At 42.1% G+C, this 19,294-nt stretch overlaps 1 protein-coding gene across 1 annotated transcript in view; it reads right to left on the minus strand.

The window, feature by feature from the left end:
- tgfbr1b (transforming growth factor, beta receptor 1 b) overlaps window positions 1-17,340 on the minus strand; it is a 69,485-nt gene extending 52,145 nt beyond the window's left edge. The window contains exon 1 of the mRNA XM_023430708.2: window positions 17,222-17,340. Coding sequence (XP_023286476.1) covers window positions 17,222-17,285 — 64 coding nt within the window. The 5' untranslated portion in view covers window positions 17,286-17,340. The remainder of the gene's footprint in view (window positions 1-17,221) is intronic.
- Between the last annotated feature and the right edge of the window lie 1,954 nt (window positions 17,341-19,294).

Here is a 19,294-nt window from a genome sequence, read left to right on the forward strand (position 1 = left end):
TATAGAAGCTAGAGCTGATCTATAATCACACTACACATGGACACAGACCTTTACACTGGAGGAGCTTTAACATCAACTCAAATTCAACAACAAAACCCTTTGTAGGACCGACATGACCGACATGACCCCCCCCCCCACAAAGGGTTTATAGACTCAGTTTTCACTACTGCTTTCTGAAATTCACCCCAGGTCTGTACGGGAGCGAGGAGTCATGTAGCGTGCAGTTACTAAACATCTGTAATTCCTCTAAATGAACCCGACGCCATTCGAGACAATCTGATCCAAGCCAAATAAACCATTATTCCAACAATGTTTGGAAAAAGACAAGGGGAGAGAAAGAGAAAAAAAAAGAAAATAGAAGAGCAAAGGAAGACAGATTGCCGAGGCCGGGGTTTAAGTGGCTGCAGCGTGGCTCGGTGAAGCCCCAGGAGATGCTTAAAATGAAAAGAGAGGATAAAATTTAATCCAATATATCAACTCACAGTGGAAGACGGGAGAGGAAGGGAAACAGCAACAGACAGCGGCTTCATATTGCACAAATCATTAGCAATTCAATTCCATTACCCCCACACAAAAACTACAGTTACACATACCTGGGCAAACACACACACACACACAGCCTTGAAATGTCCGAGGCAGTAATTGAATTATCCAGCATGCAGTGCAGCACAGAGATGAGAGCAGGATGGAGTACTGCAGCGGAAAACTGAGGCCAATCCTCCCAGCTCCATTCATCCAGACTCTGCTGTGAGCTCCCACTGCCGTCACTGTGTTTTGGCACAAGCTCACCACATTTCTAATCATCACACACAAACAACTGTATCTGGAGTTATTAAGTTAATTTCTCAACTGTCGTCTCGACGCTGAGATTCTGGGATTTGTTTGTTTTTATTAATTAAGATGCTTAACAGAGCTGGGATCAGACAGCATGATTATCAGCCTGATAATGACTCGACCCAACAGACCTGAGACATCGAGAGAGAAATTAGTGTCGAGTGCAACAATTGTTAGTTTAATCCCATGAAGCCTGTCACAGTGGAAAATAATGACAAAACATCGGGGACCTTTTACAACATACTTACAAAATGACTTGCAGGATTGGACTATATCCAACATTTAATATCTCAATACAGTTCAGCCCAAATATTGCAATATACAGATGTTTCAGTTTGGTTTTCTTTAACCTATAATTATATTTTTGTATTATGTTGTAAGCAAGGGAGTGAAGCAATTCATACAAGTTCTCTAATATGGAAAGTTAATTGGACGAAATCCGACTCTGATCACACAATGACCTTCTCAAAATATTAAAACCTTCTAAAGTCTGATCTGGGCATCAAAAGTGGACACAATAGAAACTCTGGAGCAGTGTCCAATGTTCCCAACTGGGTAGACAAACATTTCATCGATGTGTTTCAGTCAGTAGGTCAGTGAGGGACCTGAGCTTCACCTACAGGGTCCAGCTGTGCGCAGATGGTAAGCCAAGGTTGGGGAAGAAAAGGTCATGGCTTCGGCTTTAGGGCCCCGGACCCTTTGTATCCCTAAGCCTATGCCCGGTGGAGTAATCCCTCCATGGGTCCAGCAAACATATACAACAAATAATCAACATGACAGTAAGAAAGTTGGTCTTAACTACCTTACAGTGATATTCAAGCTGCTGTTGAAAAATGCCCACTGCCACTCCGCTGGATTCATCTGTTCAACTACAACTGTAGATCCGTCCTTCGTCTGTGCGAAGGAAACTTGTTTGTGGTGAATGATGGTCTGACATGGGCCGTCAATGAAGCACAGTGAATGTGTGGGCTCTGCTACCAGTCAACCCCAGGCTGGGACTCTTCTCTGAGAGCTGTTAGTCAGCTGGCAGATAGTGTTCAACGCTGGACAACGTGGGAGTTCGTCTGTGGTTTAGATGTTTCAGGAGCTTCACCTGAGGAACCATCACTCAACTCTAAAGTGATGGTCCTACTACAATGTACATTTACATTTCTGTAGTGTCAGAACTCGTCTTTCAAATCTCAGGTGGGTTTTGTTCATGGCTAAAAGTGAATGAGCCACACCTGGTCTTTAGCCTGTGTCTACCTGAAACCAGGTGTGCCTCATCATCTGTCTGAGGGAATCAAAGCACAGCTGGCACAGAGCAGTGCAGCTCACCAGGGTGAGCTGTAATTACAGAAATGGCTTAACTTTCTTGTAGCCGCCCAGAAGCTTCTTACACCTGTCTGCATGTATTTTCTGTAACTCTCTACAATACGTTCAAGCTGTTTTAAATTTGCAGTAGTCCTTTATGCAATGGTAGATTTCAGCTCTCTCCAGTGACTTAATAATATTAAGTTCAGGCCTAATTGTTAAGTTGACTGCTTTGAGTTAATGTTCTGTGGAAAGACTCGAGACCTTCACCTCAAACCTACATAGTTTCCTGACATTGGGTAACACACCTCACTTTACAGTGCCTTTGTAAACTTCATTCCTTTCATACATTCAGTACCAGAGGTGGCAAAGCAGCTCAACAGCATGACAGAATCTCCACCATGTGTCGGTGCTGTAGGTAGGTGTTCTTTTTCTTACGAGCTTCATTTCGTCACCTATAAACAAGCTGATGCACATAATTCCCAAAGAGCTCTACTTTGGTTTCATCTGTCCATGGAACAGTGTCCTACATGTTAGGGAAATTCTTATCATCGGTGGTGAGGAAAGACCGCTGGAGTCCAGGATGTTTACTGATGCTTGATCAAGGAGAAAGGAGGACTCATCAATACAGGCTTCAGTACATGATGTCACCTCAATTCTCAAGCAGAAACCCCTGGCAATAGTCTTTATACACAGAGTACTATAGAAAACCTACACTACATAATTGGTCAAATATCTAGAAGAAGAGGGAGAAGAGGGATGTGTGAATACACTATTGGTGCATTAACCATAAGCAAGGAGACAAGACTATATACGCCCAAGTGCTGATTCTTAGAACACCCAGCCACTTGTTACTGACCATCCAAGGTCTTCTGTTATCATCCCTGGCACCAGCAGTATCAGCATCAAACCACAGCTTCGTCTGGAGGAGCCGCCTCAGCGTCTCAAGGCTTGTAAGATTTAGTGCAGTAGCTGGAGCACAGAGACCTCGGGCCTCACACTGACCTTTTACCCTGAGTCAGCCATTCCTTAGGTGGACAAGAGAAAATTCCCCTCACACTAGACAGACTGTAGCTTACCATGAACAATTTTGCAAACTTTAGTTGGTATTTTTGTTCTTTGTTTTGACTACAGGTGTCCTCCTTGGCCTTTTTAGTAGCGACTGAAAGCACCACTCCATGTTGCTCCAGGTTGGCTTAAAGCTCTTCAGATTATTATTGTTTTTTTTCCACAATCCTCATCGACCTTCAGACTTCTCTTTCTTCTTAGCACCAAGTCCTGGAAGCATCTCAACAGTTTTCTGACTGTGAAACCTCTTGACAACATTACAAACAGTTGAAACAGAGACTTCAAGATCCACAATGATTGCCGTGTAGCCGTTGGAATTGCTGTGTTTTGATAAAAGTTTTCTGATGATCTCAGGCAGACAAAGAAGTTTCCAGAGCCTTGAAATCAGACTCATACTAAGGACTTGGGACGTTTTCACTCCTACAGTCCGTTTGCTCTGATCCAATTCAGTTGAAGAGTTCGTAAACTTGTAGGTTCAGTTTGCTTTCACCTGGATAACCAAGATAATCTTTAATGTCTCGTTATGAAAATTACAACCTTAATTGCTGGTGTGCTATGTTAATGTCATATCTCCTCTACTGTAATATAAGTCTGAAATGTAATTCTGGTGCTCTGTTAAGATACACCCTGAACAACGGGGTTCACAAAAGACCAGACACATGAAGGTATTGCACTTCATTATTCATGTGTCTGACAAAAACTGGCCGACATTCTTCCCTCGGGTGACCTCATGAATTCTTGATTCACCTATGTGACCCACAAAGAACCAAGCCCCAAAAACACAGTTTCAGACTTTATCTTTTAGGTCACGGACGAATTTGTGCTTTCTACTGACGGTTAGAGGGCAACGGACGGAGATTAAAACTGATGGGAATAAGGGAGTTGGCATCATTTCAATACAGGACCAGAACTAGTCTTAAACGGTCTGGATGAGGGTGTAATATCACTACAATGAAACTAATCGGTTAATTTTCCAAGTACTTCTCCCAGGCGGGAGGCGAGATGTCTGTGTCACTGTCAGAACAAAGTCCTGCTTTCAGGCTGCATAAACACTTAAGAGCTCACTTCTGACATTAAGTACTTTAGATGAGATTCAAAATGCTCAACACTTTGCTTTCCCTGCGAGAGCGGTACTGTTAGTCATTTCAAACGCCCATCCTGAATTAAACACCAGTCCTAACTGATCCGTTACTGAGCTCACATCACAGCCTTCACTTCATCCACAACCAGGAAGCCTGTGAACCTGACAAACCTTTAGAGAACGCGTCTCCACTGCAGATGAAACTGCTGTCAACAAAGTCTTTGTCAATGAGGATAACTAACACAAACTGACACGCTGATTTGTTTTTTTAAACATAGAACCACAGGCAGATAAGAGACAGGACTTCACAGGAACCTCTCCCCAAACATAGAAATAAAACATCAGTGAGGCAAATTTCCTCCAATGACGCGTTCTGTTCACAATCATTTTATCAGCTTTATACAATATAGATTGGTAGATTTTGTTTCTAACTGACTCCAAGTTTCTTTCTGTCTGTAATGTTAGTTTTGGTGCTTGCAGCAGCCAGGTCTCATTACTGCACAGTGGCAGAGCTGCAAACGACTTTCACTGCTGGTCCAAATATACTCCCAGTCTAAGGTCGTTCAGCACAGACACATTATTCAACAGAAATCATTTAATCAAGTAAGAAAGATTTTTTTTAAAAAACCTTCTAACGCAACAAATGAAAAATTCCTGGTCTACGAATATAGTTATCTACTGTCATCTCTTTTTTAGACTGAATATTTTTAGCTAATTGTACGATATTCAATCAATCGTGTTTTTGCTGTGGTTGTCGTCCTAGGACTGAACACCACAATCAATGCATTTAAATATATATTTTTTTTTACTTCCATATCTGTAGTGTGTTGAAGAGTTGAAAATTAGCAACAGCTATTAACTCAGTTTCACACTTGCATCTTCCCTTGTAAATAAACTACCAAAAGAAAAAAATATCAGTGGCCAAATGCATCCTCGAGTAATTTAAACTGTGTACCCTGCCTGTGACGTTATTTAAGAGGCATTAAATCAGCTTTCTACTGAAGACACCAGCTCTAGAAACCAGGCTGCTCTAACATCGACTCCCATTTACTAACGTGAAATAACAATAATAATAATAATAATAACAGCTTAAGTGCATGTTAACACAGTGACCAGTTAGATAACTACTGTGGGACACTCTGTGCTCTACAGTGCGTCTCTAATGAGTTACCCGTGTCAATCACTCGTTAAGCATCGTTGATGAAGGTGCTAATGACGTTGTGTTTCATACAGATGAAGTGAAGACCTGCTATCACCTGCTCCACAAGCAAACACCTCGTGATGTCACTTGAACACATCCTCGCTGCAGTCATGCGCTGAATTGACTACTTTTATCACCATGGCAACCATAGAGATTGGCTTTCCTGCATGGCAATACATTTAGAAAAACTGTGTTATATCATTATTATAATAACATTTATTACTAAACTGTTGATGCCTCCTTTAGTGACGACTCACGGGCTCTCCGGTTTCTTTTTCCCCGTATCATTTTCCCTTTGATAAGATCAGTAAACAATGGTAAAAACACATCCTCCACACGTCCTGACACCTGGAAGGATGTGTGTGTGTGTGTGTGTGTGTGAGAGAGATGTGGGGTTACTTTCCGTTAAAGGAGCATGGGCTTCACCAGACGACAGGAAACAGTATTTTGGTTAACAGAAACAACACACATCATACTCAACCACGTCTGGCAGCAACAACTGCAAATTAAACGACAGAAGAAGCACACGCACGCACACACACACACACACACACACACACACACACACACAAACTGTAAAGGTAAGAACGTATTAAAGGCTAGCCTGGTACATTTGTATTTCATTCAAATGGTGTCAGCAGCTGTGTAAGGGAAATGAATTAACTATTTTTCAGTGTTATTGTTGTTGTGAACTGGCAGCTGCCAAAAGCAACTCCAGGCAGTCTTCAATGTGTTGCATTGTTGAAATGTCAAATCTGAAATATATTTGTGTATTTAAACTAATTTACACTTACAAACAATTATCTCAGTCACAACACATTTATATTTCACACAATATTGTTGGAAGACAGAAGGAAAGGGAATATATTAAAACACACACAAGCCTACATGTTACCATCCACATATTGCCCTGTGCCCACTCTGTTCCTTAAATCATTGTGTGTGTGTGTGTGTGTGTGTGTGTGTGTGTGTGTGTGTGTGTGTGTGTGTGTGTGTGTATCCCCCCTTTTCCACTGGGACCTTTCAGCTTTCAGAGTCATTTCCATAGGTCACGGCCCCACCCACCACTACCCCCATCCAGGCAGTCAGCTCCATTATGGCCGGCCCTTTGTCCACACCAGATGTGCTTTCTGAATGTGTGTGTGTGTGTGTGTGTGTGTGTTGAGCAAGAGGGCCCACTGCCCCAGACACAGAACCTCCCCCCTCACAAAAACAGAGCGTAACCAGAAAGGCTGCTATCTGCCCCGCTGAATTGTTTGACCTTGGGGGTCGAGGCTGAAGCCAAAGCTCAGCTACGTGGTGGAAAACTGAACTGTGGCTGACACTACAACAGATACAACACACACACACACACACACACACACACACACACACACACACACACACACACACAGTCCTTCAAACTGGGCAAACAGGAGATTAATGGCCGGTTTCGGACAGGAAACCGAGCGAGAAGATTACAGAGACACTGAAGTAAACACGACAGCCTTTCAGAACAATCTGCGTTCACTTGAGTTTCAGAAAAGGCAAAGAAAAAGTCCCTACGTGTGTCTGTGCATAGATTCTCTGTCAATACAGAGATTGGAACACTTGGTCTTGGCTGTTTAAAGAGTATTTGCTTACAGCCGCCTCAACAACAGTGTGCATCCTGCCTGTTTTATCACTGACGAAGAGATAATGCTGAGGAAACTTTTTTTGTTCCTGCACAACAAAGGAGGAAGGTATGGACGGCCAAGCACATTGAGGATGGAGAGGGGGTGGGAGGAGGAGTACATCTGTCTGTGCTGCTGCTTTTATAAATATGCAGCAGCTTGATCTAAAGGGTAGACAGCCAGCAACCTGCCAGCTGCTCCAACCCAGACACAACGCACACACACAGATATCTAGGTAGAGCCCTTGACCAAGGAGACCAATAAAATAATCCCTATCATCATCCTCCAAACGCCCTCTTCACTGCCTCCGAACAAAGATGACTTCACTGAACCTGTATTCAGTTTTCCTCCCATTAGTCTGGCTGCTCCACTGCTGCAACGGGCTCCTGCTTCAATGTGAGCCTCCTCGACTCTACAGCAGAGAAAATACTCCAACTCATCCTCCAGGCACCACAATGATTTATACCTGAGCACGGCCCACATGGGTGGAGATAAATTGCCAGACTTTTATACAGAGGTGACTCAGGCTTCACTTAGTTTCTTCTAGACTGTGGAGTGATAGTTGGGGTTAGGTGTCGCGGGGTTGTGTGAGGTAGTCATACAGTGTGTTCCCTGCAGTAGATTCGGATCAGTGTGCTGCCGGTTAGGAGAGTCAGCTGGGAACAGGAAATATGTTTTAGAAACTGTGGGCCAAACACAGTACTTCCCTTTGGTACTACATCTTTCTCATCCACTGAAATACCATATTCCTATGCACGAGCGCAGGGATGGGTACGTATACTCGAGTACTTGTTGTTGAGGTCATTATTCGAGTAGTGTTTCACTACTCGTGCGCTGTTTTTGGCCACAGTAGTTCAACTAAGTTGGCGTTACATGCACCATGGCAGCCGTGACCAGGAAAAGTGATATCTGGAAATACTTTCATAAAAAGACGACAAAGTGCAGAGCAACACATGTGGCGTTAAACTCGCACAGACTGTGGCTACGTCCACGGTTTGTGCTTGCCCCGCCTGCTTGTACCGGAGCTCCTGCTGCGTCTCTAAACTGAATCTACTGCAGGTAACACACCGACTGCATGACTACCTCACACTACCTCATATCAAATAACCCCAACTATCACTTACATATCCTGGTCTATGTCCACCTTTAAGGCATTTCCATCCACCCCTAATATCAGTATTCATGACGTGGCAAACACAGAACGACAGGTACAATAACAGAATTCGTTATTACATTTAAGATGAATTTTAATTTAACAAATTAGTTGTTTTAACACACAGTAAGATGGCTTCTTCTTTAGCCTTTTCAAAACAGGAATGCTGCACCTTTATTCCACCTCGACCTTCTGTATAAAAAAGGTACAAACACAGAACGAGGGGGGCATCGTTGTTCCACCTTTACACCAGCAGCAGATGCCGTCACAGAGCTGGATCGACGTCTGTGGCCGGACACACGCCAACGCTGTTGCTATACACATCACGCCTCTGATTCCACTATCTAAAAATCACACACTGGGGTGGCAATATGTCAGCCATGTTTGTCTCAGTGTGAATAAAAACGAAGGGACTTGAAACACTATGGCTGGATCTGTTTTGTTTTTTTATCCCTGCCACCTTCTACACAGTATTGTCTAAGCTGGACAGTCCAACAGCAGGTCAGTTGCAGAAAAATGACTACATCACCTCCACACACACACACACACACACACACACACACACACACACACACACACACACAGAGTGGAGCAGGGAGGGTGGAGGCGGCAGGGTGGAGAGCACCACAGAGAAGTTAATGGGGGCCAGAGAGGGTGGTGCTGTTTGAAGCAGCTGACTCACAGCTCAGACAGAGCCTGCCGACCGTCTGATTGGCTGCTCCGGTGCCTGGCCCCTCTGTCCCACGTCCACAACACGCCTGGTTATTACAGGCTGCTCTGCTACGCTACCAGCTAATTCCTGTGAAAACAGTTCCACAGTGTGTGTGCTTGTTCAGTTTTTGTTTCCTGCACACAGTCGATCGATGCACTGGGACACAGAAATACCTAAGCATGAAATTCAGTGTGAAATGAGACCGTTATGTGAGAGGTCTGAGGTGTAAGAATTCATGACCGAACTACAGTCAGGGCTGTTAAAACTTTATTAAATGATCGATCAGTAATTGTTGCTATGACACTAAGGTGTGGTTACCTACATTTAACTGGATGATTCATTCACTCTCTAAATGATTTCCTCTCAGGCATTCCAACACATCTAACAACAGAGATCTTGTAAGATAAGACCCATTTGCTCCAGGCTATTAATATGAATAGAGATTTCAGGTTTTACACTAAATCACAGCAGAAATGCCAGACAGTAAGTATTACCGTTATCTATTAATTGCCACTATAACCGCGGTCGATTTCTGTGGTGAATTTAACTCGAGTTTGGTTCTGTACAGCATCAATCAGCAACAGTCAGGTGCATCCGCTGAAGGCAAAGTGGGTTTGTTTTGTCTCAGTTAAACATGGCAGAAGGAAACGGTGGTCCTCCGAAGATTTTTCAGGGGTCATTTTACGTTACGTTACGTTACCCTGTGAGCGAGAGAGAGAGGGGAGTGAACAAAAAAAGCGAGTGTGTCCTGTTTTGCACTCCTCTCTCTTTCTTGGATAACCTGAGTGATGACAGTGAGATTACAAATAAACTTTATGGCATTGTTAAAACTAAACTGTCGTGACAAATAATGTGTCTCTAAGTTCGATTTACAACCATAAAAAGCAGCAGGGTAAGAAACTTGTTGACACAAATTAAATTTAATATTAATTTAATACTACAAAGTTTCATTAATGGGAAAACAAGTCAAACAGTCTTGACATTGACAAAGGCATGACCAATCAGCACTCATTCTGATGACCTTGACGCTGCTTGTCCTCATCTGTGACAAAGATTTGTTTGCCATGTTGTTTCAATGTTTAAATACAAACAATAAAACGTGATTAAAGTACTTGTACTTTCTGAAAATTTTTGGCACATTTTAATAACACCACGATAATACAGATAACCGTGATCATTTGGGTCACTATAATCTTGATATTAACCTTTTATAGCATTTCATGTCTAATGAGTCGTCAACAAAGAAATGTCTCAACACCAGCAGCCAAATCACAAAGGTTATAAATAAAAGCACAATAAACTGATTATTCTTCTAGGAGAGCTGTCTCCTATACAACTGCCTCTGCCGGTAATTTAATACGGGAGAAATCAGTTCAGCAGGAAACTGTAGGATGCATTTACATGCAGTGCAATAGCCTGGTAATAGCATCATCTTAACTGGGTTGGTCAGCAATCAATTTGGGCCCCGTGCTCTGTATTACTGAGGCTGGCATACCGTAAGTGTATTAGTGAGATATTACACTATAGCCTGAAGAGATCTTTTTTAATCGGAGCATTTGAACTGATGGTGCAGTTTGAGGGAGATTACACACTGCGAATCGCAAATATCCTGCAGATCAGCTGTGGAAGTCAGACTTAGACATGGAATTACTTTGGATAGAGGGATGCACCTCCACAAGTAAAGGCTTTGAACCTGCTGCACGACTTTCACGGTGAGTCTTCCTCTTTCCTCATCAGAAACACCATAAGCATAGACAAGAAATCAGCTTAGAGCACAGGGCAGTGTTAGCAGGATATCTCTCAAAAAACATGTGACCCACAAGCTACCAGTAGCTCACCCAAAGGTTCAGAGAATATAGTTCAACGTCTGAGACTGTGAGCCTCCCCTCAAACCCATAGATGCTCAACAATTGTGCCAAGATAGCCTAATACTGCTTTTTGACAAAACTCGAGACTAAACCAAATACATGAAGAAACTCTGTTCTAAGGCTTTTATTAGTTTCTGACTCTGGGAAAAACAGTAAAAATTCCCCAAAACGCCTGCATCTCTTTAACCACATCTCACACATTTAAGCTCATTTACGTGGCCGACTCCCACTTAGAAAACCTCTGCCTTAGGCCACATGCAGTGATCGCAGCTCTTCTGAGGACAGAACACATATAAACTCAACTTTTCCAACAGACATTAATTATGTTGCCATGGATGGATATTGATATTTGATGACTTGTTAAATGATCAGTTTGAGTGTTTCCATACGATATGTATGTATGCATGTACAATAAACGTAACCAGTAATGTAAGATATGAGGAGCTCTCAGATCATTTTACTTTGTCAAAATGACTCAGAGTAAAAAGTGTTGGGGGGCCCCTGTTTTACACCGATTCAGGTAACAGTGTTTGTTAATGTCACATCTCAGCAATATAGTGACTGCAAAAATCTGAATACTTTTATAAACGCACCGTTTCTCAAAGGGCAAAGTGACATAGTAAAACAAAGTCGCAACAAATATTTCATGGCCTTCACAGAAATACAGAGTGGTTCTCATTAAAGCCAGCTTAAAAAAAACAAAAACAAACAGCCACTTAACTGAAATTGTTGCTGAGAGGTATCACACATAACTACATAATGGCAATAAAATCACTGCATTTCTTTGGAAGAAGCAAACGGTGGTGGAGGTGTCTTGGTTTGTACATTCAGCGGAGTAATGTTGCATTCAGTGCATATAGGAAAGTCCCATCATGCGTACAAATAGTACCAAGAAAAAGGACATGCTACAAACTAGTGGTCTGGATGAATCCGTAACATTTGTACGTAAAACAGAACAAAAGCTGATGAGGAGAAAGCAGTTTATAGAGATTAACTGCATGGATTTGCAAGTCACTGTAATTCTTATTCCTATCTGTCGTGGACAAACACCCTCCTCTCACAAACACAGAATCAGCAGTAGAGCTTGTGATTCCCTGGCCTCCACATGAAGGAGAGCAGAGTGGGGGGCCATTCATTAACGCATTGGTGCCTTTGAATCCAATGGCCACTGGCATGGCTACAACCTCTCAAATTAGTTGTGGTTCCTTGGGCCGGGACAACGGGCGTCCAGGGTCACCCGCATGCCTGGCATTCCTCCACTGCTAGTACTGACAGCAGCAGCACACAGCACCCAGAAAAACAACGCTCCACAAGCATTTCATAGAAATGCTCAACAGACACAAAACATGGCCCCTGGCACATGGGGGAGTTGTGGGGGTAACGGGATGGTGCAGATAAAGTTAACGCAAAAATATCGACAGTGTAACTCCCACTGAGTCCATCGTGAAAAATCCTACTACTGCCTTACTGAAAAATATTCTCCCCTGGTTTGTTGCTGCTTTTCTAAAAGGGATGAAAACTCTGGCTTCAAATACACTTGAACTATAGATCACTTTTAATAGTGTATGGATTCATCTCTCAAGATTCTAGTAGGCCTGCTTGTTTTCTTGGTAGTCGGATTTGACGTTTGTAACTGCAATTGCGGCTGTGTGCCAATAAGGCAATGTAGTGGTGCTGTATCGTAATCAGTGCATCAGGCAGAGCCATCCGAAATTGCCAAAGAAGAAGAATACAAAATGCATTTTCTGCTTGCAGAAAGAGGCGGCGACCTGATTTTGCAGCTATCATGAGTTCTTCTAATATGGGAAAAAAGTTAATTCGTGTTACTGACGAGATACAGTTAATGTGTCAGGCCTAGTTCTCAGCCACAAGTGAAAGGTGCCGGTGGAAGAGAGGATCAGAGCGTGAGAGAGGAGTCAAGGCCAGAGTACCAAGTCTTTAGGAGTGTATTAACGAGTGTATTAAAGACGCCGTTTATATTCATGATTTTAACGTCACTTTTTGTTCATCTTCCCAGATGTTCTGAACCTGTTTTTAAACTATAACTGGAAGAACTCAGTGTGGGTCACCAGAAAATTACACATCTGCAATAATAATAATAATAATAATAATAATTGTTCCTCAAGGTTCTATTTGGGGACGAATTTTATTTTTCTATTTATATAAATGGTCTTGTCTAATTCGAACACTGGTTCATCTCTATGCAGATGACACTATTATTCATTATTACCATGCCACCATGTTTTAAAGTAAAAAACTGCAGTGTGCAGTTGTAACTGTGTCCTTACAAATAATCGAAGATCAGAAGATAATTTCTAACCCCGTATGTTTTGTCTCTGTTGTTTTTGTGCCATAATCTGTCCCAGCTTGTACCTTGTATCTCAGTGGGATCTTCTTGGTTAAATTAAAGGATAAATTAAAAATTAAAATAAAAATGGGTTTGAAATTTTTTTCAGTGAACAGCATCATCCCTGTAGCATTCAATTTTCCCATTTCATAGTTTTAATGAGTGGCAGTGACCTCCTCCACACATTTTGAACTTGTTCTAACCTTTCTGTGCAGAGAAATGTCGCCAGCATGAATAAGGTGTTTTACATTCCACATTTGTCCGGTTTCTAGAACAGCAAGGCTGAAAATATCTATTTTAATCACCAATGTTTCCCCTATGAGAGGAGAGAGGGCTCAGTTTTATTTCTTTAGAAACTAACATTACATTAGTTTGCAGTGCGGACGCTTCCTATCCAGGTCAATTCACACACCTGTGAGTAAAGCAAACAAACAAGAAACTTTTCACTTATCTGTTAGACAGCAAAGCGATTATAACAACAAGCACCGGGAAGATGCCAACAATGAGACAAGCAATGCAGCAGAACAGTCCTGCAACTTCATGTGAGAATCACACAGTAGCGTTACAACTAAGATACAAAAATGCAAGGAAACATATCTGAGACATAAACAACATTTAGAAGACCAATCTTGATACATAGATAGCAGTTATTCTAGATGCACCTATTGATTTTAGCATTATGTATTATTTGGATACAATTCCCTCGAACAAATGTCATAAATTTAAGTCATTTTATCATTGAAAATGTCAATTACATTTAAGTAATTAAACAGTTTAGTGTTTGATAATACAAGTGTGGTGATGCAAGTTAATTCTGGAAAAGGGGACAATTAAGAATAAATAATTGGAAGAATGAATGACAGCTTTTCAATAAATATCAATAACAGTTTGAACTGTTTATACTTCTATTATGTTCAATAAAAGTGTATTTTCCTGAGACACCTCATATGTAAGATCGACAGCCATGCCCCCTGCTCATTACTGTGCACAAATGTACTTTATGTACTCAGGCTTCAAGAGCCCCTCGCTTGCAGCAGATACATAGAAACCTCCTGGCAATTCACGTTTTACAAGTGCAAAAGAAAAATGTTCACACATGTAAAAACAATCATAGAATAACTGAAAATGCTGATCACAATCTTCCATACTCCTACATTAAGTCTTCAAATGTCTTGTTTTATCGGAACAGCCCAAAGATAGTTTATTATCCTTTAAGAAAAATAAAAAGCTGCATGTCGTCACATTAGAGAAGCTGGAATCATTGATACACAACTACTCTCTAGTTAGTCAGCTTTCTCAAAGATGGAGTAAGGGTTCATCGGGATTTCTGAAACAAGAACATAATATTGACATTCGCAATATATAAACCAGGATACTCCAAAAACTGGATCATGAGTGGAATACTAATGCACTGAACAGCTCTCAATCCAAGTAAAAAAAAGTAATAAATCCATTAAAAAAAAAATTTCTTGCATTCAAACTGTTGTAACATCTTCCTTAGCACAGAGTGTATGCTTTGCAGTATCTGCACACTGTATAATAGTGGGACATACTGTGCGATATTCGTATCTAAATCTCAAGACATTTCATTACCAACAGCAACCTCAAGCAAGAACAGCTGAGATAACATCCTGAACCAATCCCCCTCATCCTTTGTTGTCAGCGACAGTCAGGACTGATTCGGAGTCTCCCTTGACAGGTCGCTGAACGCTGACACAACACTCATCATTTATACCAGCCACTCCAGCTAAATGCCCCCCCCCTTACTAACTATGCCTAAAAGGGGGCAAGGGAAGGAGCACAAGACTCAAAGCGGACAAATGGAAGTGGAGGGTGGGAGGGCTGAGGGAGGGAGAGACAGAAACAAATGAAAAGAGTGTGAGGACGGAGCCTATTAGGACGGAGGATGAGGAAAGTAACAGTGACACCACCTAATTTAGCTGGCTGCCAGGGCTCACATGTGTGCGGATGCTTTGGTGCGTGTACTACACTACACTGTGTGAGCTGCAGGGGTGTGGTGCTGAACACCCAAAAGCAGCGTAACATTTACAAGGTACTGTATGAATGAAGGTGCGTTCTGGTTAAATTATATCTACACCTCTTGGGAACATGATATTAAATCTTGTCGTTCACATTACATCTGAAACGTGCACCGGTTTCTTTTCTCTAATCTGTGGGTCTGACTATCTGCATCTGGACTGTTAGATTCCTTTCTGATGTAAATGATGCAGCGCCGACCATGGACCCATGCCATGACAATCCCATTGCTGGACAAAGAAAGCGGAATTCCCTCCCTTCTTGTGTGTCCCTGAGCCAACATATCAATTTGATAACCAGCCTGCATCCGAGGCAGCAGCAGCAGCGGGGTATGTGAGGACACAACCGTGCTTCTTGCATATGGGGAGGCTGTGATGAGATTTTTACGTATGCTGTTTGAAATGCATGCTCCTCCACTCGTGATAAGGCACTCTCTCTCTTTCTCTCTCTCTCTGCCTCCACACACAAAGGAATGTCACACAAAGGAAACGCGTGAATCTGCGAGTCAATTGAGGGGAAAAAACACACACACACACACACTATCAGCTATTTGTACATATGAGAAAATCTTCTTCCTTTTTGCAAATCACATGATGGTTGTCTACACAAAGGAAGTGACCACAGTTCCTCTGCAAATTTAAAATAAAAAAGCCTCACCACCAAGCATGAATGCATGAGGAGCTGATTTACAAATCATGACTCAGAATCCTCTCAGTGTCTTTAAGAGACTTTGGCATAAAGGAAATTACTGCAGTCTTCTTCAGCTATAATTAAATGTAGTTAACTACAACTATCACTGCAAAGCTGTTTCTTAAGTCATGACTTTGGTGTAATAATGAGCAGTTTAGACATTGTGCACCCTGAATGCATCAGAAAACTTAAACTGGCATACTTTGAATGGAGTTTGGTTTACCTGTTTCTTGTGTTTTGACAGTAAGCTATTTAAATGTAAGGGCAAAAAAAAAAAAAAAAAAAAAAAATCAATCTATGCTGCATGTATTTTTTTTTTTTAACATAATGTCATCACCCACTGCAGGAAAAGCTGTAATTTCCCACACACTTAAGGCACAGCTTGATACAAACAGGAAAAATGGTAGAAGTCTGTCACAGTTAAACGCTGCTAACGGACAGCGGCTAAAAGCTAGCAAGCTAACGGAGGAGATGCGAATCTGTCAAACAGAAGTTAAAGTAACAGGCAACGCTCCTAACAGTTTAGACAAGATAGAAATAAAAGTGAACGACCAGACTCGACAAAAAAATAGCTCTAAATTTGGTTGCCGACTTTACCGTTACTCAGAAAGAGCCCTAACTAAAAACAACCGACGACCAACGTCGTTTTAATCGCATCACAGACTGTAACTGAGGCATCAACGTGAGGTGAAACATTCAGGTAACGGTAACCTGGAATAACACGGGGACGTTCAGCCCTGAGGTGACACCAACTTGTGCTGATAAACTATGTGCTTCAATTATTTAAAAGAAAAGAAGAGAAACAGCGATGAGACACGCTCCGACCACCAGGTAAATGAACAACCAGCCATTTGACGAAAAGCAAACATCCACTCAGGGATGCTGCCAACTTTGTGTTTGCGAAACTGAGGACTGTTCCTCCGGACGGACTCCGGAGCTCTTTTGTTGGCATAGCGGAATCCAAAAGCGGTGACCACAAAAAAAAAAAACCTGGCCGAAGAGAGGCCAGCTTTCATCCCGGCCGGTAGCCGTGGGCCCTTTCAAGCCCAGTGTGACTTTCAGCTCCCTACTCCTATTTTTCCCAGACAATAAACATTCCTCAGACAGGCAGCAGCAGGCTGGCCGCGGACCCTGCGCCATCTTAGTTAGACACACTCTGCTTCTTCAGGCTTCTTGAACAAAGAGCTTTTTCTGACGGAACTGGCCGGACCCGGGAAAGTAACTTCCGAGAAACACGCGACTGACACAGAACACAACTCCATATGGTCCATTTAAGGCCACTTACCGGTATTTTCTTGTATCCTTGTCCCGAACAGGAGGACGAGCAGAAAGCATGGTATTGCATCCATCGTGGCTACGGACCAGACTGGCAGCCGACTGCTAACTTCTCCCTGCGCTGAGGAAGGTAAATGCTGATTGGTTAACGGCTCCGCTAGTCCCGCCTTTCCAGCGTTTGTTGTGGGGGGGTTAGAACGAAGCTGATTGGCGGAGAGAGCCGGCCACACCCCGCCCCACTGGAGCAACACTATCACTGCTGTAAACAAACACTGTTGGCATTCACTATATTGACAAAGTATAAATGTATTGTATTATATTATATTACATCATATTATATTATATTGTAGATAAGATAGATGGATCCAGCAGCTCATTGGTAATAATAATAGTCAATAATAAATAATAAACAACCACAGTTAACCATATATATATTTATATATATATATATATATATACACATTATAGTATTTCTATAGTAATGTTTTGATGAATAACAAGTTACAGTATAATCTTTTAGCAACCACCTAATAGACAAAACTAATAATTATTCCTATTTCTACCTTTACTGTATTTCAGCCGTGAAATGTAGGAAACTTCCACTATAGTCAAAGGTTAAACTGATGAGATACGTTTGATTTCTCTATCTCTCACATACCCTGGCTTTAAAAAGAAAACAGCACAGAAACGTACATCTACGTGAAGGGGAAAATCTGTTTTTGTGCCAGAGGAAGACAGAGAGGATCATGACACTCATGTGGTTCTGTCAGACAGAAAAGAGCTCGTCACAGGGGCTCTGACTGAGGGAGGTATCACAACCATGGCAGCTTACACACAAACACACCCCCTCACACATTGTTCTAAAGCCCTATAGCCCTGCCTTTGTCATCATCTATTGAGTAGACACACACACATGCAGGCACACTTGACCTGGCCTCTCTCTCTCTCTCTCTCTCTCTCTCTCACACACACACACACACACACACTCCCTTTAGTCCCTGGAGAGTGTGACAGAGATTGATGATGGCCCATTATTTGATGTCCAACCGAGCCCTGCATGGCCCCGCACACACACACACACGCACACACACACACACACACACACACATACACACACACACACACACACACACTCTCATTAGTCACACACAGGCTGGTACACCTTCATGCATATTTATAGTAGTTATCCCTGCAGGATGGAGAATAAGAATTATGCTCCTCAGAATTGAACATATAGACAATATAGAAAATATGTAGGATCCTATTTAAAGTTCTAAACATCATATTCTCTGTTAAACACACACACACAGACAGACAGACACACACACACACACACACACACACACACACACACACACACACACACACACACACACACACACACACACACAAAGGCACCACCTGCTCTTGGCAGTATTCAAATGCTGCTCAGGTTCGATTGCTTGTACCTGTCTCTTTTGCATTTACAATTTTGGCATTTAGGTGCATTCATCCAGAGTGACTTACAATGTGTCGAGCAGCAGAAAAAAAGCTCAGATTTTTAATCACAAAATTACATGCAACCAATAGTAAGTGGTGTAAAGGTCAGTGACGACATTGCTATGAGCAGAGAGTGATGTTGCAAAAATAAAAAATAGGTGCAAGGAAGGACAGAGGAAGACAATGTTATTATTGTTTTTCAGGACAAAATCAATTGGATCGATTAGAGATTCAGTGGGGAAGGTAAATACGCCTTCAATAAATACATTTTCATCCCCCTCTGTGTGGTTCTGTCTGTGGTGGGAAGGTCAAAGGTCTTTTTAGGACGGGAGAGAGCACAGAGGACTAAAGCTCCATTTCAATACGTCCTCATTCACTTCCCTTTGGCAAGTCTCACTCAGGAGACTCTGCTGCCTCCTCTAGCACTTTAATAAGTCAACTCCACTTTCTGAGACCCAGCCTTCTCCTGGTCAAGTGTGTGTCAGTCCAGTGTGTCCAATGTGAATGTATTAAAACACATCTGCAGCGTTTCATCACACAAATATATATACATATATTGATTATTAATTACTCCGCTTCTTTATGGAGGAGTGTAAACAAGTGG

Source organism: Seriola lalandi, unplaced genomic scaffold, assembly GCF_002814215.2.
Source record: "Seriola lalandi dorsalis isolate HSWRI2012SDOR001 ecotype SW California unplaced genomic scaffold, Sedor1 jcf7180002054909, whole genome shotgun sequence".
NCBI classification, from domain to species: Eukaryota; Metazoa; Chordata; class Actinopteri; order Carangiformes; family Carangidae; genus Seriola; species Seriola lalandi.